This window comes from Tachypleus tridentatus, chromosome 8, assembly GCF_004210375.1.
Source record: "Tachypleus tridentatus isolate NWPU-2018 chromosome 8, ASM421037v1, whole genome shotgun sequence".
Lineage (NCBI taxonomy): Eukaryota > Metazoa > Arthropoda > Merostomata > Xiphosura > Limulidae > Tachypleus > Tachypleus tridentatus.
In genome coordinates, this window is record NC_134832.1 from 18,683,730 (window position 1) to 18,711,111 (window position 27,382).

Sequence of the window (27,382 nt, forward strand, 5' to 3'; positions counted from 1 at the left end):
TTATTTGTGATAGTGTATACAGAAACATTCCAGATAGAAATTTACATATTCCTTTACTCAATGTCTGTCACATAATTTGTTTCCAAAAAAAAATAATGTGGTGTTACTGTCAAATACAGAAAACCTAGATAATGAAACTAGAACTATTCTTTAAAAAAATAATCCAACATGTTAAAAATAAATTCAAAAGTATTTTTAAATCCAAGAGCTTAACTTCTGAAGAAACCTTTTTATAACATTGCTTTCACTCTAGATAAAACCTGAAATCTGTTGAAATAGCTAATGTGACTTCAAACTATCTGATGTACCATTATATCACATCACAGTTTCATAAAATTTGTTGTTGCTTAAGCCTTTCCAGTCCAGTGTTTTTACAGAGGGAAAATGGCATAAACTTTCAAAAAGTCTATTTTCTCTCCTAAAAATATGTACAAAAATCAAATTATAACTGAAAGGTTGTGATTTCAAAATGTTTTTTTGATCTATGTTTCATTAACAATTGTTTTAGAAAAAAATTACATAAAAACACGTCAACCTGATAGCCTTAGTTTTTATTTTTTACCTAACCATTTTAATGTTTTTAGGAAAATGGAAACTGTGAAGTGTCCATAGAGTTTCATTCCTGTTAACATTTAAAGTTTCAAAATTTCACTGATAATGTCTTGAAACAATGTTGGGCTTGTGCTTTTAAGTAATGTGAATTATTAATGGTTTTAATATTTATGGTGTTTTATAATCCTTTTAAGCAAACATTTAGTATCCTAAATTAACTTAAGGTATCGTGCCAAATTTATTATTTAGTATTAAAGAGTATATCAACTGTTTGATAATTATATTACAATTTTTTTCTCCAAAGGTAAAAACTGAAAATATAAACTTTGGCCTGTAGGGTATGATGAATCAAGTAATACATTAGGCTTCTATACCACATATTATATTTTCAATTTTACCTTTATGAAAATAAATCAGTATTTACTAACAGTTTTGTACCTTTTATTTGCCACATAAATGGGAGAAAATTAAATTAATTGGTTTCCCTGCATGTTTGTTTATTTTGTTGATTTAATTTCTTTGGAATTTCATTTTTAGCATACAAAAACTGCCATGGTAACTTGAGATGAGTCAAGAACAGTTGTTTTACGAGAATTCCTTCAAATTAACTTAGAGACGATGAAAGAGTGGAGTTTATTTTTTTAAACAGCTGTATGTAAGTTAGTAAAAGGAAGAAACAGTTTTATGGATAGAGTAAGATATACATATTGGGTATATTATATTAGATTCAGTGTTTTCGTAGATAAAAGATCAAAGTTATATCTTAAAATTTTCCCTGGTTATCAACTGTATTCATGACTTTTACGAGTTATTAATTTTTATTAATGAGAGTTCAGAATAAGCCCCTATAATACCAGCAGCATGGAAAGAGTTAATCTATTATAACTGATTCAGTAATTGACTTGTTCTTACAATGTCTTAATACAACAAAAATAATTAAGTTGGAAGCTGACAATTTATTTTAATATTTTGGTTCAGTACTAAGGCTATAAGGATAAACTTAAAGATGTTTATGTGATGGCTCTTTAGCCAAAAAATGTTTTATATAACAGTTATGAAACACCACAGTGATCTTGTGTTAATCACAACCTTGTATAAACAAGCACAGATTTACGTAATAGATAAAGACTGAAATCCTGACACATACTGTGTTTGAAAAGCCTTTTTTTACTTCCCTCACCTTATCACTGCCTTAATACTATGGATGTATATGTAAGTATACAAAAATATTTGTAAAGTACTCTTCATCACACTTCATATCATGCACATGATGGATTTTGTGTTAACTATTGGTTTTCAGTTCATTATTCTATGTTTCATACATTGTACTCTAGCCTAGCCTATATCTTATTTTATATCTTTTGATATTAGTGTAATTTAATTCTGCCATCAATTACTTTGGGTATACAATTTTTATACCCTATTTGTTTACCATGTACTTTCTTTTTATTCTATGTAATTGGGAAGCCTCATAAAAATGCAATAACTACAAATTATGAACAATTATTTCGGCATCTTACAGGTTTTTATAAATTTATACCACTAATCACTTTAGTATCCGTTACAGGTAAAAGAGTAAACAGGTACATATATCTCAGTGTTACTAAATTATACGTAGTAGCAACACATAAGAAAACGAGAATATGTGCAATGATTTTCTTTTCTCATGAATAAGATTATCAGGCAAGTTAGAAACCCTAAAAACAATACTTGAAAGTAATTAAGAGAACATGAAGATGATGTGCACCTCTTCCTGGAGAAGGACTATGGGTAGAATTAGGCAGTGCAGGTATATCGTTACTTAACCATACTGCTTCAGCTGGTTTGGTACTTCTAATGGGTGGAAGCTGTGCAGGTGCTGCTAGTTGCAAATGTGCTTCACTTCCAGGTGATATTTTATTTTTAAATCGTTTCCCCAGATTTTTCTTCTTCCCCTTTTTCTTTTCTATTCAAAAAAGGAAAAAAGACAACAATCACATGAAAAAAAATCTCATATCATGAATACCTTAAGCCTACTTGCGTACCATTTCACACTACACTAATTCAAGGCCAAATTCTTAGATATGAAAAATCTAAAAATACATAACCAAGTCATTGTATTTCACACTGTTAATGTTTGAAGATTTTACACACACTGTGCAATAAAGGTTTTGGAGTTAGAGGAAACTGATAAGTTGAGTAATTATCAGCTGCTTAATCAATTAAATTCAACTAACTGATTATTTGTACAAGACTTGAATAATGAATTAACTGAAAATTGTAATCATGAGAAATGCCACTTTCATTTAGTTGGTAATTATTGTGAGTCATGACATTAATTGATTAAGATGAACAAACTTGAATTAACCAAATGTAATAATGAAGAATCATATCAGCAATATTTTAATGATTTTTTTATAGTTGGAATAATCAGAAATAGCAATAATCAAAGTGAAAAATAAAAGATGATAGAGTGCGGTCTTCACAACTTATTTGGATAGTATTTTATTTCACACAAACAAAATACTTGGATAACAAATCACTAATATCAGCACTACTACATGGCCACCATTGTGCTTCTTTAAAATTTGCAGTATACCTAATATACTGTAAATACAATTGAGACATATTCAATGTTTACTATCATCTTTCATCAATGAGGTTTATACTGTTTTTATTTTTACTTTTTTTAAATCACAGCGATATGTTGTTTAAGTAACAAAAATATAAAAATAATACTCCAAAGAGATTTCAGTCATCAGAATAATTTGTACTTGTCTGTCATTCTTGCCATGTCACCAAACAGTAAACTTAACTAATCAATTTACCATAGTTGGTAAACATAATAAAGAAACTCATGTTCACAAATGTTACAACACAATAAAACCATTGAATATCTATCAAAAAGTAAATACACCATAATTTTTAAACAAAAAACTATATATCAACAAGATACCTTTGCTGAACCTTAAAAAATCTCCAGTCACATGAATTGTTTGTTTAATGTTATATATATATCTTCCTATATATAGGTAAAGTACTTATATCTGATGATCACAAAACCTTCTCCAAATTTTGTATTTTTGTTACTCTGATAAACTTGTAATAAAGTTTTCTTTCTAATCCATTCATCTCATTTATAAAACGTATTAGGTCATTTCATATGAAGTGGCCAACTTCTGCTTAGTTAAGAGTGACTGTGATTAGGATAAGTTGAATACAGTAACTTGACTATATGCTCTTCAGTATTGACTAGAGTGCTGTTTTTAATTTGTCTGTCATGCCAAGTTGTATTATAATTGTTTTTGTGTTTCTTTGAAACCCTATACAAGATGATGTCTTCAAAACAATTGAGACTACTTTTTTTTTTTTTTTTATGAGTTCAAATTGGGACAAAAATGCAATTGAGGGTGATGGAAACATGAATTTAGCATTTGGACAAGGAATTACTTCTCAATGGACTATTAAATGTTGGTTTCAGAAAGTTTGTTCTGGTGATATGTACCTTGAGAATAACCCCAAGGAAGGCCTCAATCTCTTGTGAATGAAGAAAGATCAAGAACAACTGTGGAAGCTAAATCCACAAATGACAATTTGGGCATTTGCAGCAGACTTCGAAGTTTCCTGTGCAACTGTTTCTCATCACTTGGCTGCAATCAATCAGAAAGGTGAAAAAAATTGGACAAATGAGCACTGCATGAATTTACTTAAGGGCAGAAACTGGTTAGGAACAAGAGATAGTCATTACTGAAGCAAATCATTACCTGCAATGAGAAATGAATCCTACACAACAACCATAAGAGATTTAAGACAAATATTTGATGCAGATAAATCTTTGAGACATGTGCTGAAACTGCCTTTGCACCCAAAAAAAGGTTATGGTAACAGTGTGGTAGTCTGCAGAGGGAATTATCCATTACTCCTTTCAGCAACCAGGTGAAACAATTACAACACAATTTTATTGCCAACAAACAAATAAAATGCAATGAAAATTAACCACCAAACAGCCATCTTTGGTGAACAGGCATGGACCAATTCTGCTGCAAGATAATGCCAAACCCCATACCTCACAAATCACCATTTCAAAATTGAGAGAATTAAAATATAACATTTTGGAACATTCACCATACTCACTTGACCTATCTCCAAATGATTATTACCTTTTCCAGCATTTGGAGCTGCTTTTCCTGAACAAAACATTTAGGAATCACAATACTATTATCGAAGACTTTGAATAGTTTATTGCCTCCAAAACAATGGAGTTTTATAGAGACAGGATATTTTCATTAGTATCCCACTGGAAGAAAACCATTACAGTAAAAGGATCATAGTTCAATTAATAAAATTGGTGTTTGTTAAAAATATGGCATTTTCATTTTCATTTATACAATTGACCATTTCATATGAAAAACTAATATAAGCCTGTTTTGTCCCAAGTTATTGGACTTTTCTTCATTGAAGAAAATTTCTGCAGCATATAAACACACAAATATTTTCACAGTTCACAAAAAAAAGAAAGTGGAAGGACAAACCATCAAAAATTTAAACATATACATTTATTATGTGATAATATAATTCTTGCTCTATCTATAGTATCCAACCATACATAAACTTCCTTTATAATGTTTTTCATTAACAAATGATCAAACTTGATTTACCATATGATTTCAATAAGGTCCAAGATCTGTACAACATTAAGAGAAGGCTTGAAAATCAAAAAATAGATAATATATTCTCAAGGGATGACAGGCAAATATAAATAATTTCTTTAAGATGAGTATAAAAATTATAAAAAAATAAATAAATTAATTAATGGGTCATGTTTTACAGCCACAACTATCTACAGTTGTATAGAATTGACAATATAATTTTGTTTCTTTATTAATTACTCTAAATAAGTATACAAAAATGATAAATGGATTCTAATAAATATTATTACTGAAATATATTTAGAATTAACATATAAAGTTCAAGTTGTGATTTGTCTTAAAAATGTTATTAACTGGAAAAAAATAAAAAAAGCCAGAGGAAACCCTGCTTTCAGATTTCAGACTTAATAATTTAAAATTAAGTTCCTTCTTTAATCCTAAACTTTATAAATGAAAATGTGTCATACATGCAAGGCAACTGCACTGTTTAAAATTTAAAAACAATAAAATATTTATACACACATCAGTAACTTTGTACAAACAATAATGCCCAGTGTGTATACTTTTTCCAGATCTGTTATTCCAGGCAATTAAATATTGTTTTACATGTTTGCAATAACATTGATGCCTTGACACTGTATCTGATGTTACAGACATAAAACATGCACAAAATAACATTTATAGTTTATTTACAATTAGAAAAACTAAGAAACTTAACACAAATTATACATCACAAAGTAGACACATAATGACTAAATCCTCATTCACAAATTAATAATTTAAAATATCTGTTAAAAGTTTAAATACTATTCTTACAAAGACGTCAGCAGTTAACAAGGTTAAATACTGCAACTAAAGAAGGTTAACATCTGGATCCAATGAGGCTCACATGGCATTCAGAATATAACCTGTACTACTAAACAACTTTCCTGCAGAGATGCTGGTACCTGGAATGGCCTGGTACTTAACTGCAAGTATATTAAATTATATGTACAAAAAGGCATTATCTGCCCAGAATATCAACGGGTTGCTTGTAGATGTAAAGAGTGAATGGCTATGTACCAATTCACTTGCTCAAGATAATTCTGTAATGTATACACATTATTATTTTTGTAAATAGACAACAACATCTTTAACCCAGCAGTGGTCTTTTTATTCTTTGGTAGTTCTTGAACTTCCTGGACACTAAAACTATACAATGTTCCTTCCCTTCTCCAATGGAGTGACTTTGCTCATTTCCCCTGAACCACTGAGTATTTAGCATCTACAGTCAAATAACTTTCTCCCATATTATATTATACACCTTCCCTTTTCTCAAATTTATTCAAGAATTGCATAACTTCAAGTCTGGAATCTAGAAAGTACACTTTCATCAGAATGTGAACATTGGCATCTGTTTTCAAGATCCTCAAGCACTGTTTGTTTAATCTAAGCTATCACCCCTGAGTCACTTTCAGTTGATTCAAGCAGGATTTTAACTGTTGCAGTATATTTAACAAACCTGATATAGTGACATTAAGGATCAATGCTGAATTCTTCAGTAAGTTACGGATTCCTTGTTTCTTATTTTACTATTCTCACACATAAATATACAGTTTCAAGTATTTTGTAAGACACAGTGATGTTTGAGTTATCATACATATGTATATATAGATATTTTTTACTATTTACAAATAAACATTTAAATTTCAGCTACTTTTTGTAAAACATAGAACAGTATATAAAGAATACTTGTTCCAAAGTTCTCTTTTGCACTTGTGAGTCATACTTGCTAATCCTTGTCATAAGCCTTTTCCAAATTCACATGTTGATACAGAAGAAAAATAATTTTTATAGATTTTATTTATGCATTTTTGAATACCAAAACATTATAAGTGATTACACTGGTACCACAAAAATCTACTGTAATTTACCAGGCTACCTAACTATGTGTATTTGGGTCCAAAAAAACTTAATTTTGGTTTGGAAAATAGCATTGATTGTAATATTTAAAAATCCACAACAATATACGATTTTTCAATTTGCTAAAAACTTATAATTATAAAAATAAAGTGTAGATAAACAAGTCTTCTCAAATGATGAATTGGTGGGTGGAGCCAGTTATGGTAGATTTGATAAATATTATGATATCTCAGCAAATAGAAAATACAGGAGGTTCTTATTTTATATCCTAGCTTGCCAATTTCAGAAATGTGAGTTTATAATTTGCATGAACTACAGAAAAAAAAATCTAAAAAATAAAATTCAGTAATGTTTTAATCACCATTTTTGGAGTTTTTATCAATTGGAGGAAGATACCCAACACTGGAGTTTCCACTAAGAGGATCACTGCTGTCCACATCAACTGAACTCTGGAGTTTTTGGTCACTGTCCGTTTCAGACTGAGCATCAATTACTTCCTCATTGCTTGGAGAGTCTTCAACACTTTCATCACTTATCTCTGGTTTAGTAACAGGTGTGTGTGTGGGTGTAACTTGTATTATTCTGAATCCATCCAAATCATTTTCTGATTTAAATTGTTCTTTTTTCTCCATTTCTTCCTGTTGACAAAAGTATGCTCTGAAACATTCTGCCCAGTATTGAAGTGTAAATGTAAAAGTCAATACTGATCTAATATTTCATGGCAAAAAAAAAAGTAACTATTTAAACTAAAACCTTAAAATAATCACAAAAATAATACACACAGAAATACTTGTAAGAGTAAAATTTATATAAAATTCTATATTTTTTGTCACTTCTCAAGATTATGTGGAATTAATGTATGAAAATTATAAAAGTCAATGAACCAGGATACTCACTTTTTTACAAATCTCCAGTTATGTAAGATTAAAAAAACAAGAAAGGTTAAGGCACCTACTTACATAATATTCTTGGTCTAGATGACCCATGTTTAGTGAGTGTTTGATACAAGTTTTTTTCTTTCCCCACAGGCAAGCAAAGTTGTACATACATCATGGATAAAAATATTACACTAGACTTAAACAACACTTTTGTCAAATATTCTACCATGTAATAATATCTACTCTTATTTTATTTCTGTAGAACAACAGTTAAACACAAATAACCATTTTTGTTTCAGTAAATTTTGAAGTTCTTCTGCAGTGTGTACTATTTCACTCTTTCACTCACTGATCCTCCTATCAGACTCCCAAAAAATAATAATAATGTGTAATTGTGCATTGTTAGACTTAACCACTTATTTGAGTAGAGCTTCAAAAGATGAAAATAAGAAGAGGGAAAAAAAAAAAAATTTAGCATTTAATAGGGAAAATGTGAACACTATGAAATTAACCTAAATACTAGCTGGTCAAAAGTTTAAGACCATACTGAAATGAAGCGTTAATCGGTAAACACATAACAAAATGTAGTCAATTTGTGTTCAAGCATTAGCGTTGTCAACATCTCCCACTGACATCTCTTGTGGTACATTGGGTAAAAACATGGCAAAGGCTAAAAAGTTAACAGAGTTTGATCGTGGCAGAATTGTTGAGCTGCAAAAGCAAGGTTTCTCTCAACGTGCCATCACTGGTGAGATTGGGCATAGTAAAACTGCTGTTGCAAATTTCTTAAAAGACCCTGAGGGATATGGAAGAAAATTTCTCCAGCGTTGAGCAAGACGATTTGATGGGTTGTCTGGCAAGACATCAGCTGATTGTAGAACCAGATTAAGGCCCTTATGGACACAGAATGCAGCTCAAGAAAAATAAGACGGTATCTACAAGAGAAAGGCCTTAAAAACAAAAAACATCTTCAAAGGACACACTTCCTTCCACACCACGAAACAGCTCGATTAAACTATGCTGAAGAGCACCAAACATGGGACGTAGAAAAGTGGAAGAAGGTTTTGTTCTTTGATGAGAAGAAATTTAACCTGGATGTTCTAGATGGCTTCCAACATTACTGGCACGATAAGGATATCCCACCCGAGACATTTTCTACACAATACAGTGGAGGAGGTTCCATCATGATCTGGGGTGCTTTTTCCTTCCATGGAACAATTGAGCTTCAGGTTATACAGGAGCGTCAAACAGCAGCTGGCTAAACTGACATGTTGGAGAGAGTATCCTTATTGACTGAAAGCCCTCACTTGTGTGGAAATGACTGGATATTTCAGCAGGACAACACTGCAATCCACAATGCCTACAGGACAAAGGACTTTTTCATGGCAAATAACGTGATTTGTTTGGACCATCCAGTGTGTTCGCCTGAACTGAACCCCATTGAAAATGTTTGGGGGTGAATGGCAAGAGATGTCTATAGAAATGGATGTCAATTCCAAACAGTGCATGATCTTCATGAAGCCATCTTCACTACTTAAAATAACATTCCAGCCAGCCTTCTGCAAATGCTTATATCGACCATGCCAAAGCAATTGTTTGAAATTATTCACAATGATGGCCGTGCAACTCATTACTGAGACCTCTTGTTGGGCACTTCCTACCCTGTTTAGGACTTCTTTTTGGTGTGGTCTTAAACTTATAACAAGCTAGTATTTAGACTAATTTTATAGTGTTCACATTTTCCCTAATAAATGCTAAAAACGTTTTTTATTTTTATTTTTCCTTTTCTTATTTTCATCTTTGGAAGCTCTACTCAAATAAGTAGTTAAGTCCAACAATGCAAAATGCATATTTTTTTCTTTATGTTTATTGACCTTAAGATTTTGGCCAGCAGTGTACATATGAAACCAAAATAATAAATATAATGTGGTGCTATCTACTGAATTATACCACAAACTAAAAATTCATAACAATTTTTCACTCTTTGGATATTCAAGATTAAAATAATTAGAATAATAACTACTATGTGCAACAACCATTTCTTGATCACAAAACACAAGTTTAAAAAAAGTACTCTCCTCACAACAAGAACACAACTTTCAGTAGGACTGTACGTGAAAGTCTGATTATACCATTATCGATTCCCTTTGTGAATATAGTACAAAGAGAATGGAGTTCTTACAACTGTTATTTTTTCAATAAAAAGCACTACTTTTAATATATGAAAAAATCACAGTTTATATCAGCACAATTTGAACACTTTTCCCATGCAGCACTTCCAAGAAAATTCCTTTTTTTAAGAAAATGTTCACTTTTATCTAAATTATTTTCAATTAGGTATGAATACTAACACAAACAGGTATCTGCATAGTGGCATTCATGCTAATTTTTATAATAATTAATAAATAACATTTATAATACTACTGAAAAATGACATTAAAAATGTTTAGATTAAATATCACTGATTGAATAAACGTACTCGAATTTGCTTCACTGGTTTGAATGGATTCCCAATAACAACATCGTCGTCGTCGTTGTCACTGTCACTCCCTTCAGTTTTGTTGCAGCCATCCTTTAACTTTTGTTCACGTTCTAATCTTTCTCTGGAAGAATAGAATCAAACCTCTGATACATTGAACATTCATGACACACAGAGTGTCATAATAAATTTATTATAACAGATTTTAACCTATACTGATAAACTTACTTTATTTAATAGGCAAAACATTGCAAGCAAGATAAGTTTGAAATAAAAAAAAACAACTAACATTTATTATTTTGCAAGTGTAAAATATGAACACATACATTTCATATCTCCTTTGATGCTAAACAAATTTTTCATATTTTCAAAGTATTTTAGAATTTATTCTTAATACAGGACACCATTTAACAGAACTACTAAATTTCTCTGGTCTTGGTTATTCAAGGGCACTGTTAGTCTTATAGATTGTAACAAGTATTCCTTTTTTAGAATTTTAGTATTTTAGAATTTATTCTTAATACAGGACACCATTTAACAGAACTACTAAATTTCTCTGGTCTTGGTTATTCAAGGGCACTGTTAGTCTTATAGATTGTAACAAGTATTCCTTTTTAAAAAATATATTACTATAGCATGAACTAAGCTATCAATAAAAGCAGTGGTCTGTTCAACTTATAAATGATGAGACTGCCTAAGGATATTATCCACTCCCTTATTATTATGACAGTAACACTAGGGTATGTCAATGTGCACTAAGAGGGGAGAGAGAGAGAGAGAAAATTTCGTATATAATGTACTATTTATTCTTTTGTTTGACAAGTTTAAAATTCAATATAGATTGGATTAAAATTTTGATCTGTGACTCAGAGAATTCAGCAATTCAGACAGTCTACTTTTCAGATAGCTTCTTTGGCTTGATCACTTATCTTGAAACATGTTAACACAGCTCCTAGTTTGGAACAAAACAGGTAGAAAACAAACAAAACTCTCTCTAGTCAACACACATATAAACACTTGTCTGAGTTTTAATTAAAACTGAATTTGATTTGTGAATAAAAACTGATTGTTTATACCCTGTAATACAGGATTTGATAAATCCCTGTAGTTCCTAACGGATACTCTGAGAGAAATCAGGGCAAACTAAGAATACCACACAAGTATCTGAAGTACTCACACACTTATTGTATCTTTAAAGTGAAATCATACATTCCAAGTTTTAAACACAAAACTGCACTAGAATGTTGCATTTCTAATAGTTTTAGTGTCTAGAGCAACAACATTATTCAAGGATATAAAAATCCATTTTTATCTTGTTCATGCTTGCCTTAAATAGTAAGTATATCCTCTAACCCTATGAATACCAGTGAACTCTTTAAATTCCTTTCTGTGCATTTCACAAAGTGATACTTACCTACATTCAAAATCTAATTAAACCACTTTACTATTAATGTATTTAAATGAACTTGACATTATCAAGTACATTACAATTTAAAGTTTTATATTATCCAAGTTATTATTCCTTTCTTTTTTAAAAAACCCTGAAACAATTAAGACATCAGTTCATTGTCACATGATGTGCATGAAGTTGAAAGATCTTGTAGTTATTTGCTTATATTTCTATTTAGGTTTCTCTCAGTACCTCTACCATTGTCTATACAGGTTTTATAAGCACTAGGTCAAAGTGAAAACATTAGTTTCCTTTTACGGAGCCAAAGTCACTTCAAGAATTAGCTTATTACTTGCTCTTTTCTGGTAGATGTCACACCAATATTACAAAGTAATCTGTTTCTACAGCAACAGTTTTTTTTTTAGTTTTTTCTTAGACTTAGTAACATGTTTATAACCAGGAGATATAAAGCAGACTTCTTGTTTAATTTCTCCACATTGAAAAAAATAGGGTAGGCCATAAATTATACCAGAAACAACAAGATAACAGCCACTTAAGATCTGTCAAGATTGATGCACTTAGTGCTTGACTATTTTTTTCTCGCCTTATACATATTACTTTGAACAAATATTAATTTGTACATCCTCTCCACTTGAGGAAAAAACAAAGACTTGTAGCAAGGCTTAGTAATATGACATGCAAGTACAACTCAATTTAATAACATTATAAGTAATATAAATAACTTTTCATATACATATTTAGTTATTGTGTTATGTTTTAAGAATAACAACAAAAAACTAAGCATTTATGAGTAAATAATAGTAATTCTAGCTCTAGGAACACAGTGAAGAGGATTTATCAATTTGTTTTCAGAATAATGGTTGTAAAGTCTGAAGTAATAAATTGCAAGACAATGTTTATGATATGGTTCTGTAGAAAGTTTGAGCCAATCCAATAAAGTTTATAGGTATTTAGATGCTAGTTATTATCCAGGAATGGTCAGAATTTAACAGTGTAGGTTTACAAATAGTGTGTTTATGAACATGTGTAGAAATAACTATTATTTACTCATAAATGCTTAGTTTTTTGTTCTGATAATTGCACTGCATGAGTTTATTTGCTGTTTAAGGCATTGCATTATGATATTGTGTAAAAAGTCTAATTGTTGGAGCAGTAATTCATTGCTTTATGTTTGGCAAGTTTCTACTTCAGCTGCTAACAGTAAAATAAACATATGTAAAGGATGAAAGTAAAAACTTCCAGTAGTTTCAAGTACCTTGGAGCTTGGTTGGCAATACCAAAGAGGATAGAACTGTGCTATTTACTTTATTTCATATTTTTCAACATTTAAAGTCTTATGGTCAAATTGACTGATCCTGTATGGAATTACAGCAGAAAAGATAATGAACAAAATATAGTTTTTCTGAATAAAACATGTTTGATATTTATTTAGAAGGTTATAGAGATTATGCAAATGAAATTTGAATATTTTAAGATGAAAAAAGTATTTTTAATCTTAACATGAAAATCACTTTGCCCTCAAAATAATCACTCTGACTCTATACATTCACAGACAAATAGTAAAAATACTGAAGACAGCACTGACCCTTAAAACTGGGCAAGTGTACACAATGATAAACACTTCTTATATCCTTTAAGTTGAGCACAAAACAAAAGTATGATGCTGCAATATCTGAAAGTACACTTTCAGTCATATATGTCATATGCATAACTTATGTGGCAGGGGTAAAGAAATGCACAACATAACCTTACATAGGAATGATAAAAATGTGAAAATTGATACATATGCTCTTTGTGAACATCCTCCTAGCTTGCATTAATTGCAAATTTTCTGCAATGTTAATGAGCTATGGGCAATTACTTCTAATTAATGTCTTTGTTAGTGGTAATTAAACTCATAAGAAAACAATTGTTGAAGTTATCGTGTTAACAAATAAGTGACCCAGTGGGAAGTGAACACAATAACTTCACCAGTAAAGTCAATATTTGCACAAAATTTATCACAGTTGTTGATACTACACTATTCAATAGCTTGAATTTTGATAGAATCCAAAAATCTTTATCAATTGTTTTGCTCTAAGTCTACTAATTACAACTAATGAATGCATTAATCAAAATTAATTGCCCATGGTTCATTAATATTACATAAAATTTGCAAAGTTTTTAATTCAAGCTAGGGGGATACACTAAACATGCTGAACAATAACAGTATGAAAACTCTGATGGTCACTTAGGGGTCCTGTGGTCAGACTAGGGAAATCCACCAAGGTAAAAGTGAAAGGGTTAATCCCAACAAATTTGAGGTTCACTGTAATTCTTTTTTAGCCAAGAATTTGTATATCTGGGTGGCCAGCCATAGATGGCAAATGTATAGGATGAACATGTTCAACAACAGGAATTTGAACTTGTGACCCTCAGATTGCAAGTCAAGCATCCTATCCAGCAGGCCATGCCAGACCCAAGGCATTCCTTCACCCTGCGATTGCTGATACGTGTAATTCCTTGTTCAGGTTTCACAGAATATAATTTTCAAAGAGAAAAAATAACCTTGCTTTTAAAATTCTATAAATTTATACAAATTATACAAATATTTTTATGTTTTGATATTTCTTGCAAGATGATTTAGTGTTAGCTTTTGAAAAAAAAATCACAAAGTTTTATCATCTTTCAAAATCTTTAAATTTTCTAAATATTTTTCAAACAAAATTTATGCAAAGATCATTTAGTTTTGATTCTCTTAAGACAAAGAGTTAACTTAGAATTGTTTTCTTTATGCTAAACTTTATTAAATGCTAATTATCAAGACAGTAACTACCTTTCAGCTCTTGCTTTTTGTACACGTTCAAATCGTGCTTGTCTCTCTTTTTCTTGCCACTCTTTCTGCTCTTTGGTTTCTTGGTCAACACGTTCTTTCAAGCTTTTAAAATTTTTACTGATGTACCCAATAAGCCATTTAAAGCCCATTTCAATCCCTGGATCCATTTTCTTTGCTGTTCGTTTGATTGCACAAGTTGTCTCCTGTACAAATACATGTAGAAGTAATTTTATTTTAACTACCATTGTAAAGTTTATGCTAATATAACTATACAGTGTAAAAACTAACTCAGACAATTAAAAGGAAATAAATAATATGCCATTACTATTTAAACTTCTAATCATTCAAGCATGCATTTTTGAAAAAATAACTGATGCCCTAACATATGAAATACAGAAACACCAACTTATAGCATGACATGAATGCACTCATAACCAACCATTTTCACCAAGGATACTTACAATGACCACAACTAGCTGAAAACAATGATACCTTCAATGATAATCACAAAATGTCACAGACAAATGTGTTGAGAAAAAGGTTTTCAATAATTCTGTGACTTTATGGCAGCTAAATATACAGTGAGAATTCAAAATTTTGTTTTTAATCAAAAGTTTCTGACAATATTTTTATTAATAAACTACATTCCTACACATTACTTATCTTGTACAAACGGCTCTATACAAATAGATGCTAGAAAATATGTGCTTAACTAATGTATAAGAAACATTTCTATATAAATGAGCATAATTGGGGAGGGAGGTTGAGTGGGAAGTGTAAGAGGTAAGTATTTATTGGAAATATATTTTCAGTGTAGAAAAAGTTAACTTTCAATACAATATTTCACAACCTCTCACATAATAGACAGAATTCCACACTGACATAGTGGAGGGACTGGTGCAAAGTTCATTTAAATAAGCACCCTATCTATATGCATCCAAAAATGCATATGGAAAGTGACATCTCTTGGTAGTGGAACATAACAGTGAAAGACCACACCACATCTGAAAAATGTATACTCTTTGTCTGTTGTGGAAATAAGTGTCACTAATTCACGTAAAAAAGGAACACATCAAATATTTAGCTGGACATGCAAATGGTGGTATCTCTTGGTAGTGGAACATAACTATGGGAAATTGCACCACATCTAAAAAATGTATACTCTTTGTATGTTATAAAAATAAGTCACTAATTTGGGTAGAAAAGGAACATGTCAAATACTTAGCTAGACATGACAAATGGTATACATCAAAACATAATCAATGGGTCAACTCCAATCCAAAACCAGGCAGCATTAGATATTTATTGTTCAGTCCATAGTAGAAGAAGGGTTCACATCAGCTACACTAACAGAACACCACTGCTCTACTCTCGTCAAGTGGGATTGAGAACACTCATGGTAAACCACTCAGCAGCTAGTAGCTGGTAAGTGGTAAAATCCCTGTATTCACTCAAAGAGAGAGAATAATGAGGTGAGAAGTCAAGAATAATGCAACACTGAAGGAAGTGCAATGTAGGCCAGAATCTCTATTTTTAAAACCTAGATGTTCCTGATTTGTTCAAATAGGATAAGATTGATGAGCAGCTTTTACAACACTATTATACTCATGACAGTCCATGATATGGAGCAGTCTGAGGCAAGCATATATACGAAGCAAAATACCAAGAGGATCAACCTACCAGCAATCTTTTATCTCAACAGACCTGAAAGCCATACAGTGTGAATTTAGGGATTGCTATACCTGGATAGGTATCACTAACCACAAAGGATCCATGGGATCCAACATGTAAAACATGGCCATTGTAAGGAAATAAAGAAATAAAAAACACCCACTCACAGATTAACTGAGTTGTGGAGAATGGTAACAGACAGTGTTAAGTACTTGGAGATGGTCACTTGAATTAAATGACAGAAGGTGTGCACTATGGTCTACACACCACCATGGATGATCTCCCCAAATAGGAAAGTGGGCAGCCAAAAAGAAGATGAGGTGCTAGATCTGATGTAAGGATATAGCAAAATTACACTGGGAGACAGCAAACAAGGAAAAATAAGCCAACCCCATAAGCTGGAAAATCCAATTTTTAAGGGTGTTAGGAGAAATATCTTGGATAGAGGAATGGTTCCACTAGATAAACAGGTGAGGATGGAAGCTGTACAAGTAATATAACACCACAGGGAACAAAATGAGCAAAGTATACTCTTGATTTGGAAAATGGAAGAGAAGGAAATCATTGAAAATGTGATATCACATCCCAGGAAAAAATTGCAATCTAGATATAAAAGAAACATAGTTGCAGTGGTAAAGAGTACATAAAACAATGAGAGTGAAAAAACATGCAATCTGTGACAACTGTAAGCCAAGGGTTTGAAAAGAAGTTGAGAAAGAGCCAGAGGAACTACTTGGAGGTCCCAAACTGGAAGGAGCATACAATGAGGTGGACAAAGGAAATGAAAGGAGTCAAATAAGAGGAAAGGACCCACCCTCTATGGTATGGGGAAAAACAGGAGGTACTATATAAGGCTTCCAAATATCCAGCAATGGTAATAAAAAAAAGAGCTACTGTGAAACAGCCAGATAAAATTGTCAAAGACATAGGACACACTAGGACAGAAAAAGGAGGTGACCTTGGTGTACAGACTAGTGATGAAAAATGTGTCATTTACTCTGATACATTGCTAAGGACAAAGGGTAGACTGAATGGAAAAGGACGGATGCTACAGGTGTGAAAAGTCTAAACTGCTTCACAAGGGTCCAGATAAATGCCACTCATGAAGTTGGAGTGTAGAAATAGTGAGGTGGCACAAAAATAATGGAGGTTGTCAAAAACAGAGAGCAGAAGAAAGGAAGTGGTGATGGAAGAGAAGATTAAAATAGAATAATGATAGTAAATGAAGGTTGAGCAGCCAAAAAGGTACAATAAGAAGGACTAGACACATAAAAGTTTGGATAATAGATAAAACTCAAAGAAGGAGATGGAAAGGAGAACAGGCATAAATACAGAGAATGAACCAATCCTGACTGATGGCATTTTTTTCGAAGTCAAAGGATGTGGGCTCAGAGACTAAAAAAGGACTGGCTTGGAAATGAGATGAGTTTGCTAATGCCTCCAAAAGTGAAGCAAATCATTGAGCCCATGATCATTGAAATACCTGAGGAATAAGAGACTTCTCCATGGGGAGAATCTTATCAGGACAAGACAACTGATCAGCAATAAGGTTCACCTCACGTAAAAATGACATTCAACTAAACATGTGAGATGAGACCAGCATGTCCCATACACAAAGTCAAAAGTGATCCAAAGTTAAATGAATGACAAGAAGCTTTAAACCCTTGACTCAACAAAGACTCATGATTTTCAGTAAATGGCTTTTTATAACTGAATTAATGGGGGGATCTGGTTAACTATCTCAACACAGGTTTTGTCTATTTGACTGACCACAACTTCTTTGTACTCATTTCAAGTTTTTTAGATTTAATACTACTAACTTTCAACATAGCTTGCATATCTTCAAGAAATTTGTCTTTCACATACAAGAAAATCATATTTTTAGTGAAGTATTTTTAATAAAATAAAATAGATTTGTTCATGAATATAATAAGTATTTGTTTTGAAAAGTCCATGTGCAAAGTAATTTTCATGTTAAAATTAAAAATACTTTTCCTTATCTCAAGAAATTTGTCTTTCACATACAAGAAAATCATATTTTTTAGTGAAGTATTTTTAATAAAATAAAATAGATTTGTTCATGAATACAATAAGTATTTGTTTTGAAAAGTCCATGTGCAAAGTAATTTTCATGTTAAAATTAAAAATACTTTTCCTTATCTCAAGAATCTCAAACTTTCTTTATGTAATCCATAGCATTTCCTAAAGATATTTCAAATGTTTTTTTTTCAGTAAAACTTAATAGTTTATCTATTATTTTCTCTACCCCAACTCAAAATGCAACTGATCAATTTGAATGTCATCACTACAAAAAAAAAAAAATCCATATTAGAATGACCTCATATTGTAATATGAAGCTACATTTATTTATCTTAAGTAGCTGCAAGTTCTTAATAGTATACATCTATTTATAATTAAATTTTATTGTTCTATTGCTCTTTAAACCATGATTAACAACTGTCCACACTATAAGTTATAAATCACTTGAGACACATGCAGCTCATGTTATGCTACTGAATTATATCACTTACAAGCTACCACAGCTATCATGAGCAGCTTGTGTGCATGACCTTGTTAAACACTTTTATTATACCATTATTATTACTTACTTTATTTAATCTAATCTTCACTAATCTAAAAATATCCTTATTTTTACATTTTAGTCAATTTTATGTGTAAGCATAAAGAATTAACATGAAAAACATGATATATGAAAGTTAACCAATCTTCTTTTTTCTTGATCTTGGTTACTGAAGAGAATTAACCCTAATTTTTTGTACTACTCATAGTATTGCAATTATTAATTTTTATTTAAATAAATAATGCTCCAAACAATATAGAGTAATAACATGCAAAAAGTAGACAAATTCTATTAAGTCCCAAAATTTTTCTGGCTTTCTAACTTTGTGACAAGGGTCATTACAAATTCATCCAAGCTAGTCATTAACTTTCTCATGGGAATGATGTTGATACTCTGAACAAAACTGACATGAAACCATTCAGAACATAATGTTATACAACAAATCATTTTATAGATGAAAAGTGAATTTCTGTTGGTTATAGATAATGTGTAATTAAACATAAGAGAGACTCATTAACAAATTACAAAAGACAGGATGTGACAGGTGGGTGTGGTAGGAGGAATCTAATTTTATATTCAAGTTGAAGACTGTAATAAATGTGGTTTATCTGAGCAACGATAATTTTATAGAGTAACTTACATTTAATTTTGTATTTTTTCAAGGGGTGGTGAATAAATTATGGATGATCCCATGGTAAAATAAAATGTGTCACATGACACACTAAAAGAAATTCAAGGTTTTTTAAAATATTGCCTCATAGAACTAAGAACTTAAAACTAGTATACTATTAAAATATGGATTTCTAGCAAAGATTTTATACTACACTATTTGGTGTAACATAAATAAAAAGAAATTTAACAAAATTTTTAATATAAGACAAACTTTGTGTCATGTTTAAGTAAATGATACCTGAGGAAAGAAGGTTAATGCATTTACTGATGATTTTGTGTGTTTTCTTCATATGTTCTGACCATGTGAGTCTTTTGTCAAATGTAACACCAAAACCTTTGGTTTTAGAACAAAATTTAATTTCTATATTACTTTATTTTAGTTTTACTTTTAAGAATTTTTGCTATGTTCATTTAAGCTTTCTTGGAATATTTTACCTTAAATTTTAATATAATTTAGCAAAACCTATCAATAATTAATGGTGTTAAGCAATTTTTGAACACAGTGTGCTGCCATCAATGGATTTCTTGATACACTCCAAACAGCACTGTCATCAGCATAATGTGTTGTAAAAAGGTGTATATATGAGGTCTGAAAAAGGTATGTTATTTACAAATATAATGCATAAAAGTTGTGAAAAAACTGATTCATATGGAATTTCTGCTGCAATGTTTCTGGTTCTTGACAATGTATTATTTATTCAAACAACTGTGGTGCAATCAGTTAAGAAATTTCTCGATGACAAGAAACTCACTTGAAATAAAAATATGTCTCAGAATGGCTGGTGTGGGTATTAACACTTTTACTTATAGGAGAGAACAATGTTTTGATCTTCCTAGATCATCTTCAGGTTAAGAATGAGTATGTGAATTATCTTATGGTTTTTTAAGAATAATATTTCTGTTTTTCTGTTATTGCATTTCCAAATGTTCAATGTTTTATGTTAATCTTTGTTTCACCTCTAGAAACTCTGTGATTTAGAATGTCATTGCTGCTGAACAGTACATCAACATTTAAGCTGTTCACTGGAAATTTTGGATTATACAAGTCTGGATAGGTATCTATATGTTTATCTAAAGTTTTGTAGTTATCCTGGTTAAAGTTTGTGGAGTTTTAAGTTCTGAAAGGAATCCTGAAAATAGTGTACAAAAAGTTTCACTTTCTCAATTTCTGTTTTGGTTGTATTTTTTTATATTTTATGTAGTGGAACCTGTTATTGTTTTTCTCAAAAGCTAGTGATTTGAATTTTTTATAGAAAGGTTTAGGATAACCACGTGCATTTTCAAGACTAATACAAAAGTGTAAGCATATAGTTTATTCAATTATCTTATGTTTCATTTTGCTTGTGTATGTATTTTATTAATTTTAGATATTAGGGAAACATTACAAGTGTTTATCAGTAATCCTCCCACTTATCTATGTTCTAAGGTAAGTAAGTGTATTTCCAGTGATTGCTGTGATGGCCCCTAGAGTATATGAGGATTACTTTCTTGTAGTTTACATTATGACTAGTGTACCTTGATATGCATAGTTATCTAGTTAAAGTTTATTTTCTATGCTAATGGTTATTGGAGAAAGAAAGGCATAAAAAATGTGTTTAAAACTTTCCAGTTAACATCTGTATAGATATACACTAGTGGGTGTCATGTGTTTGATTGGAATTAAATGAAATGGGAAAATGATCTCTATAAATTTCAATGTGTACCATAAGACTTCCAGATTTTCTAAGTAATGTGTCTGGTACAATAATATAATCTAATACTTTTCCTGTGTTGATGGTTGAGGTGTATCTTACTGGTGTGTTCATATTGATTATGTGCATGCTATTATTTTCTGCTAGTGTGTTGAGTGCAGTTCCTCTACTATTTGTGCAACTGATGAATGAAATAATCTCCGTGTAGTGAATTTAAATCTTTTATAATTATTGGTTTAGAGTGTTTATTTATCAATGCTTGAAGATAATTTATATCTAAGTCTTTTGAGAGGAATTATATACAACAACTACTGGTATGACATTGGCACTATCTAAATAAATGTCACAAAATATACTTTCATTTTTTGATAATGTAAGACTCTCTTCTATTTATATGATGTTAGCTAAACCATTTTAAAAATGACAGCTATATCTATATTATTTTTGTCTGCTGTTGCAGGGGTTGGGTAAGATTTAAGTACTGGAATGGTGACATCAGTTTCTTGTTTGGATAATGTTTCTGATATTATGATTCAATCTGAATTAAATCATGAAACTCAAATTTCTTAGTGTTAAAAGCACCTTAATTATTTAGATGCAATATTTTTAGATTGTTTCTGAAAAGGCTGTCTTATGCTTAAGTGTTTCTATGAGTACAGTGATGTAGTGTGGCTTTTGATTGGAATGATTACAGTAAAACTTAGCTGTGTTTCATACGTGTACAAATAGTGCTTTATTAAAAGATTTGGGTAGTTTCCACTAAAGAAAACAAGAGTGCCTACATGGAATACAAGGAAATAAGTGTCCTCCAACAACCTCTGAAGGGAGCAGTGGATAGCCAAAGATACGAGATGAATGGGGAAGTAGTAACGCAGGAGGGAGTCAGAAAAATCCAGGCACAGAAAATATTTCAAAGTGGTATAAGGGACAGATTCTTATTTTGGGATAAAAAATTCCAAGGTACAAGAGTACATAAACAGAAAATCAGAATGATGGTACACTAATTCATGAATGTCCAAGTGAAGAGTGGTACGAGACATGTTGATCCTTGAACACAATAAACAGGCCCCAATTTACCTTGACCTTTGGAAAAGAAAAAAAAAAAAAAAACTAGTTAACCCAAAAAAGGAATAGAGTTCAGAAGGGAAGAAAAGGAATTGCCAGACACAGGGAATATATAGACAAAAGGTAACATACTTGTGACACCATATCAGAAGATCATAAAAGTTTGGTTGTTTCTACAGCATGGGAAAGGAAGGAGAAGAAAACAGGATTTCAAAATTGGCATTTTCCTGCACAGGTTCTCCAGAAAAATGAAAATCTGGTCTGTTGCCAGGAGATACAGCAGACCACTCAACTCACAATGTCCAAGCAAAATTTTGAAACAACTGCACTCTACTGTGCCAAATTGAGAAGTGAAGATTGTATTATACAATACAGAGGGAGCTAGCTGCAACAGGAGAGTTTTGTGCTACTATTGGTGGAAAGTTGTTGCATAATTATTTGCATATTACAATAGAACCGTAAAATGTATGGTATAAGTGGAAGTATCAAGGTTTGTGTGAACTGAAACATTTGTGCATACAGAAGATAACAATGAATGAAAAAGAAAACTATTACATGAGAGAGGTAAGGTCTCATATTGGAATTTTATTTGGATAGCTCCTAGAACCTCCTGAATAAACATCTCCAGTTTTTGTAAATGAAACTTTTATATTTTATCTGTTTTTCTCTAATCTAACACTATATATAAAGGCTCTGTCCATTTAACTATCTTACTAACTACCAAAAGAAATACAAATAAATCTAAAGAACTCTTTTTTTTTTTCTTACTAGAATGATTGCATACTGTTACACACAATTAAATATCATTTATTCTTACAGCCAAAAACAAACACAATTCAAATTTTTTGTTTATTTATATTTAATGCTTTACAGCCACTTGGATTTGTGCCAAAATGGGCTTCCCAGTAGAGAAGCCTTATATAAACATACCATCAAGTTACCAGCATAATTGGTCAAATTACAACATGCTCATGGTATCAAATATTTTTTTATTTATTTTTCTGATCTAACCTAATAAGTTTCTAATTTTGACATTTAATCTACTTTTAATAATAATTATTTTAAAAAAATTACACAAAAAACAAAAAAATTTAATACATGCTTGTAGGTCTTAAACTATTTTTACTCTATATGTCTCAATGAAAGTTAGCCCTATTATTAAAGTTGGTAATACTTTACTTAATTTTTATTCAATATGAATGTACAACTTAGAAAACAAAATAATAATGCCCAATAATAACAACAACAAAACAATATCCTAAAATTATTATAATTTAAATAACTTTCTAACTACGTTGTATGTGTGTTACAAGAATTTCCTTACTTGAACGAAACAATCTTGAAGACAGCAAAAAAGTATGAAATTGACAAAGAATAACTTGAAATATTTTTATACTTTTTTAAAATTTAACTAAGTTCACAAAAATGTGTTTAACAGAATAAATACTTTTTATGCAAAAACATGTCTAAAAATGTGAAAGAAAAACCAATGAGCTAATTTTGAACATCTTTATAACATTACACTGTCATTAGAACTGCAAAATGTTTCAACTTCTTGCTATTAAAAAAAACAAACAACAACAAAAAACAACTCCAATGTTAAATCAATAAATGCAACATCCACACAGTTTGCACAATGAAAACTTTACCACTCTTGTTGGGCACTTCTGATCATTCACAACATCTTCTAAACCAAGAAGACTACAGAGTTCAATCTCATTCATGGCTACTTCTTGATCCTGTTTATTCAATAACCTAAAAGTATTAGAAAAATAGCATGCAAAATCTCTGGGGAAAATGTATTATGAACTTTACAAGTTACTCAAAAAGGTTTCACATATACATATTTATCAAATTCAAGTTATGCATGTTTTTAAGGTATTCCTTAAAATAAAAAGTAATCCTGACTTTGAAATTAACATGCTTGTTAGTTTTTGTTTAGTTTTAAAACTCTTAAGCATATTATTAGCCATAGATTAAACTCACTAATTATTTATCTAAAGAAACATTATTAAGACGTTTCTATACAAAACATGTTTTTCAGAATTACAATGATTCCAGGTCTCAATATGTTTGGAAATTTCAAAACAAAACTAAGACTTAAAAAAAAATCCTCTTCTATACTACAGTATACACTAAACACAAGTTGGTATAATTATATATCAAAAGCAAGTAATGTGGTTATTAGTCATCAAAATGAAATAAAGCTAAATAGCTTGAAAAAATCTTACTTTTTTTGTAACTTTCTGTTTTGATTTGTAACAGTAATATCTTTGCACTGTTTTTAATTGATGGTGTTTTTTGCAAAAAAATCTTAAATAACCCTATCTAATTTCATTACTCATAGCATAAAAAAGAAACGAATATTGCATTTAATGTATTATACTTCTCTAAAACTTAAATAAGTCAATGGACTATTGCTGTTTCCAATTCAATGTTAGTTATATATAACCTATTGCAACAAGTATTATTAAAAAGACTCAAATACTAAAATAGTCTACAAAATTACAGGTTTAGTGGCACAGAAAACATCACAAGAATTAATTTAAAGAGCCCTCCATTTTAAAGGTACAACCAACTTGTTGTAAATAATGTACAATCATAATGTATGTATTCATTGTTTCTTTTTCCTAAACCACTCATACATTATTAATGTCTTAAAATTATTTCTTTCCTTTAATTTCATTCCATTACTATATTTTTAGTAGGTTCATAATATTAAACATACTTTGAAAACAAATAAAGATCTGAGCTTTGTCCAGGAAAGCAAAACAGATATAAATAATTTCTTCAGGGATACCAATAAAATGAATTTACATATATCAAAATGCATATCAAGTCATATGAAATAAGAAAATATACTGCAACTTTCTAAAAGACAAAGTATATAAGAGTAAACTATACAGTTTTAACAGGTTTCATGAAAATATACAAGTTTTGGTTTCTTATAATACAAAAACAAAAGACCAATGTTGTTAGTTGTAGAAGTGTAATACAAACTTTAAAAAAAAAAACCTTTTAGAGTATTTAACCATACATAAGCATGCCAATGTAAAAAAAAAGAAATCATTCTTACAGAAGCTGGTGTGTAGGTGGAGTGAACTAGAATTATTTCCTCCCTCTCAACATTAAAAGCTTTTAGTTTTTTGAAATACCATTAGATGCACTTGTCTGGTATATAGGAAAACAAGTTGTAATTATGACATATAATTTTAGCACAAAAGCTTATGATAACAAAATACTAAATTAGCCAATACATTACTCTGAATTAAAACGTCATCTCTTACAGAATCATAAAAACTATCCTTACTATATAAATCAACTCATAATATTTGAAGTGGGATATCAGGAAAATATTATGCATCTAACTGGCTGCAACAGTAAAAGAAATTCTGAGCTTGACCAGTCAGCAAATTTTACAAGGACATGCACCTCACTTGAAACATAAATCAAATTATTTTAATATATTTTTGTCAAACAAGACTTGTGGGGGGGGTTAATTATTCATTTTGCACTGATTTTACTTGCTGATGGCTGAAAATAGTTTATAGGTAAGTTGAAATTTTACTTACCCTTGGGCTGTGGAATCTCTTCAAATCCAAAGATGGCACAATACATTACAGATAACAATCCACTTTTAATTAAATTATGTGGAATCTTTCAAAGGCACCAATCAAAAATGCAAAAATAAAAGTATGTCAATGACTGATAAGTCACAAATTTATATCAAGGGAATATCTTACATTTCAGTGTTGAAAAAAAAAAAAAGATATTTACAAAAATATTTTCAGTCTGTTTGAAAAGTTTAATTCCTAATTTTTTTTTCTTCAAATTTGCACTGTTCGCAGGAATAGACTTTTATACACAAAAAGTGTGGAATATCCATGGAATATTCATTTAACAGCTATGTGTGTGAATAAGATTTCAACATGGAAGATTTCCTCTTTATGAAGTTCAACTAAATTTAACATAAAAGACAATCATATTAAAACTAAATAAAACATACAAGGTGCACAATATCTGGTATCAGTAAAAGTTCAGTCAAATACAAAAAATTTGTACCTTCAAGTCCAATAAAGACTTTTTTCTCTTTAATAAATTCAAAACAGTCCAACAACTTGAGGGTTTTCTCTCCCAGTTCATAAAAAAGCAGTTCAAGCTTACATATGTATTCAACATCAACTAGATTCCATGATTAACATCCACTGTTTATACTGCTTTACATAAAATTTGGTGAGATTTCATAACAATAATACCAGCTGTAACTTTCAAAACTAAAACTATACGCAGTAAATTTTGAAATGTACAATAATAAATAGAAACCAAACAAATCACAGAAAACAGCAACAACATGACATTTATACAGTTTCTTCTACAGTCAAGAAAAAAACACTTACATTAACACAGGTTTTCCAGCTATTCGGGGATCTTGCAGAACCTCTGTGATAACATGTTTTATTTCTGGAATTCTTGAAGCTTCAGTTGCATCCATTACAAAAACAATACCATATACTAAAGCATAGTAATTTTTCCAGATTGCACGGATTTTACTTCCTCCTCCTATGTCATATATAACAAGTCGGAACTTTCCATATATTCTTTCTATATTGGAAAACCCTACAGTTGGCACAACATCATCTGTTGATTCTGAAAAAAATATATATAAACAACTGTACAGTGAAGTTCCTTTTACCATTTATGGGTAAATAAGGTGCACTAAGAAAATAACAATTTGTGTTTACTGTCCCATTAATTAATTTTTATAAAATGAAGCATGCAACTTTTATGAGATGTGTGTGATGTGGGTACATTCTCATGTCTTCATTAAAAATACAACAGTGATTAAAGTTGGCAAGGCAATGTTTTAATAGTTGCAAGTCACAGGTGAATGGTGTGCAAATAAATGGAGTTTTGCTGTAAATGTACATAACAAAAATAATTAATTTCAAATAATTGAATAAAACTGTCTTTAATGGCAGTTTTTCAACAAGTTTATAATACTAAAATAAAAAGCACAACAAAATGTTACAAACCTAC

The 27,382-nt window shown here is 30.6% G+C and overlaps 1 protein-coding gene across 4 annotated transcripts in view; it reads right to left on the reverse strand.

Annotated features, from left to right (window-relative positions):
- LOC143258608 (uncharacterized) overlaps nucleotides 1–27,382 on the reverse strand; it is a 56,663-nt gene that overhangs the window by 9,513 nt on the left and 19,768 nt on the right. For all 4 annotated transcript variants that reach the window (XM_076517813.1, XM_076517815.1, XM_076517816.1 and 1 more), the window contains exons 4-9: nucleotides 26,743–26,992; nucleotides 23,995–24,100; nucleotides 14,666–14,868; nucleotides 10,440–10,563; nucleotides 7,444–7,720; nucleotides 2,300–2,497 (exon numbers count right to left, since the gene is read on the reverse strand). In XM_076517813.1, coding sequence (XP_076373928.1) covers nucleotides 2,300–2,497; nucleotides 7,444–7,720; nucleotides 10,440–10,563; nucleotides 14,666–14,868; nucleotides 23,995–24,100; nucleotides 26,743–26,992 — 1,158 coding nt within the window. The remainder of the gene's footprint in view (nucleotides 1–2,299; nucleotides 2,498–7,443; nucleotides 7,721–10,439; nucleotides 10,564–14,665; nucleotides 14,869–23,994; nucleotides 24,101–26,742; nucleotides 26,993–27,382) is intronic.